Source organism: Zingiber officinale, chromosome 7A, assembly GCF_018446385.1.
Source record: "Zingiber officinale cultivar Zhangliang chromosome 7A, Zo_v1.1, whole genome shotgun sequence".
NCBI classification, from domain to species: Eukaryota; Viridiplantae; Streptophyta; class Magnoliopsida; order Zingiberales; family Zingiberaceae; genus Zingiber; species Zingiber officinale.
The window spans coordinates 93,677,146-93,679,925 of NC_055998.1; the positions used below are offsets into that span (position 1 = coordinate 93,677,146).

General features: G+C 35.7%; 1 protein-coding gene across 1 annotated transcript; it reads left to right on the plus strand.

Annotated features, from left to right (window-relative positions):
* Nucleotides 1-442: 442 nt before the first annotated feature.
* LOC121999527 (probable protein S-acyltransferase 22) lies at nt 443-2,514 on the plus strand. The gene is made up of 6 exons (XM_042554196.1): nt 443-826; nt 904-975; nt 1,197-1,325; nt 1,422-1,502; nt 1,840-2,034; nt 2,497-2,514. Exons 1-6 carry the CDS (start codon nt 701-703, stop codon nt 2,512-2,514), a joined length of 621 nt encoding a protein of 206 aa, XP_042410130.1. The 5' UTR covers nt 443-700.
* Nucleotides 2,515-2,780: the final 266 nt, after the last annotated feature.

Genomic DNA, 2,780 nt, shown 5'->3' on the forward strand with positions numbered 1-2,780 from the left:
AAACAAGATCTAAAACCATGTGTTTAAGGCATTCAAAGCTATTGGCCTCATCCGGTGGGTGGCTGTTCAGAAGACTGCTCGTGAGGGGATGCAGTGGGTTTCAATTGGCAATGAGGTGACATAGTAGGTTTCAACCGACAAAGAGGAACACATGAGGTGTTAAAGGCGGCAAGCGGTGGTGCAGTTCATAGGAGCATACCAGTAGTTTTGTTCTTTTTCGTGTGCCAGTTGGCAGATGGAATGAATTTTTTTCCCTGTGCCAACCAGCATGGACAAAATTTAAAACTTCGAGGCTTCTAAAGTTGTTGGTCTCTTCCTGATCAATACTTTTAATCTTCCATCTTAACTAAGGTAATATTTCTTCGCCATTTCGTGTTCTGGTGTTTGGATTGCTATGGATGGAGAAGTTGTGCAATAATTCAGAGTGATGCCACCGTTGGGATTCGAGGTGATAAGTTGCAAATTTCTAGGCTAACCAAAACAATGTGGGTGCTTCTCATGTGGTGTGGTAGGATGTCTTAAAAAGAATAGGACAGTAAGATGAGTAATTTACTTTTTTTGATTGCTTGATCAGATGGCCTTTGGACAAATGCATAACCATAAAAGATGGATAATTCAGAATATTGGTTATTAGGGAGAAAGGTGATAGAGATCTCATTTACGATGAGCCACACAATCTTTTCAAGAAAATAAAGTTCTTATGTGCTTTATATTAACTTGGTTTTTCTCTAATGATTTCTATCTGTTTGTATTGCAGGTTCTAAAATATAGTAAGCATTGTAGAGTCTGTGACAAATGCGTTGATGGCTTTGATCATCATTGCAGGGTGAGGGTTTTCTCCATTCACAACCTTATATGTTTTGTTATCTTGTAGTAATATGCAGTATTCATCTTTCCTTGTAGTGGATCAATAACTGCATAGGAAGAAAAAATTACAAAAGGTTCTTCATCCTCATGGTGTTTGCTCTTCTCTTGGTAAGCACAAATATTTCCTACCATTCCAATAGTTGTATTCATTAATCATAGTGATTGACACTATTTTCTTAGTGTAGATTTATCATCTGTGTGCATCAACTTAGAAGATACTATTTTCTTAGTACGTGAAGGACCTGATACATAGAATGCATTTTATGTCAGGTCCTTTTCATTCTGATTGACTATTGATTGGTCTCCATGCTTTGTGCACCTTGGGCCAGCTTATTCTGCAGTGGGCTGTTGGGATGCTTGTGCTGATACTGTGTTTTGTTGAGAGAAGGAGATTTTCTGCTGAAATTGTTTCAAAGCTGGGTAGTAGCTTTTCCTTGGCACCCTTTATCATTGTGGTGGTGAGTACTCAGAAGAGAAAATGAATGAAAATCACACATCATAATGAGGATTTTTCAAGGTTCTGATACTAATTTGATAATGTCTCTATAATGCAGGCTGTGTGCACTTTATTAGCCATGGTTGCTACTCTTCCAGTTGCACAACTTTTCTTCTTCCATATTCTTTTAATAAAAAAGGTACACTACTTTCATATTTCTACTTGTGACACAGCAAACACTACCAGTTACACAGCTCCTACATTTATATAAAACAAACCTATGTATCCGGTCAAATATCTCTATTTCAAGGAATATATCTTTTATATTTTCAAATTCTTTGCATTCATCCATACACTGAGCATTACTGAAACTTATTATCCAACTGAACTATTACAGCTTGTTATTTAACTGATAGATTTTCCATAGTGGAAAACAAATAGTAGAATTTGAACGATATGGTGTTGTTTATTCATCAATTCTGGAGAAAATTGACACTTTAACTAGCTCATGCTACTCTACATGGATGCGCTTACAGGGAATCAGCACCTATGATTACATTATTGCTTTGAGGAAGCAAGATCAGGAGCAGGAGCAACTTGCTGTTGGTGGGCAGCAAAGTCCGCAAATGTCCCAAGTGAGCTCTTTTACTGGACTAAGCAGCACCAGTTCTTTCAATCAATTCCATCGCGGTGCATGGTGTACTCCGCCAAGATTATTCCTTGAGGATCAGGTATCATACTTTCATTATTTAGAAAGTTATTGTGAATGTAATTTACCATGGTTAAGATTATTTTTGAAAAACCTTTTAATAAGATTTTTTTTACTGTACGAGGCAAATCCATTTAATTAAAAGTTTTTTTTTGGTAAAAAAGCCTAGTTGTAAATCTTTATCAACACTTCATTCATTTCTCCTTATTCATCATTATCGTATTTTTGAATAAAAATTGAAATAACAAATGTAATCCACTTGCTTATTGTACACTTGGTTCAATGGTTAGCGAACTTAGGTGTGTGCTGTTTGAATTTTGTTTTCATGCATTGACCTCTTTAGATGATTTGTTTCTTGTGAACCTATTTTGAAAGATGCAATATATCTTTTAATATGGATAGTTAATGTTGTTATAATTAACCCGTTTTTATGGAATTTTGTGAACTAAGAATCTTGTAAACTGCATGCGATTTCTTATTCAAGCTCTCGCTGGAAAGCTAACCAAAATCAACTTAGTTGATCATTAGCTATTCATAAATTGAACTGCATTCACATTTCCATTGCCAACTTCTGACTTCTGAGAATTTGATAGTAGGATAATGTCTACAGTTTGTTAATATATATATTTCCATGACGCATGGGTGTTGGAAGGGAATAGAATGTCGTCCTCGATTTTGGGACTGTGAATGTGTCATGTCAAGTTGAACTTTTACCTTGCTTCAGCTCAATTGTGTAAATAATTATCAATCTCATGGTATAACTTAAGT

What these genes read in the sequence shown, in the direction of transcription:
- LOC121999527 (XM_042554196.1), top strand. Translation starts at nt 701, where the DNA reads ATGTGCTTTATATTAACTTGGTTTTTCTCTAATGATTTCTATCTGTTT. An exon ending in GCTTTGATCATCATTGCAGG is followed by an intron (nt 827 to 903) that starts GTGAGGGTTTTC and finishes CTTTCCTTGTAG; the next exon opens with TGGATCAATAACTGCATAGG. An exon ending in ATATTCTTTTAATAAAAAAG is followed by an intron (nt 1,503 to 1,839) that starts GTACACTACTTT and finishes ATGCGCTTACAG; the next exon opens with GGAATCAGCACCTATGATTA.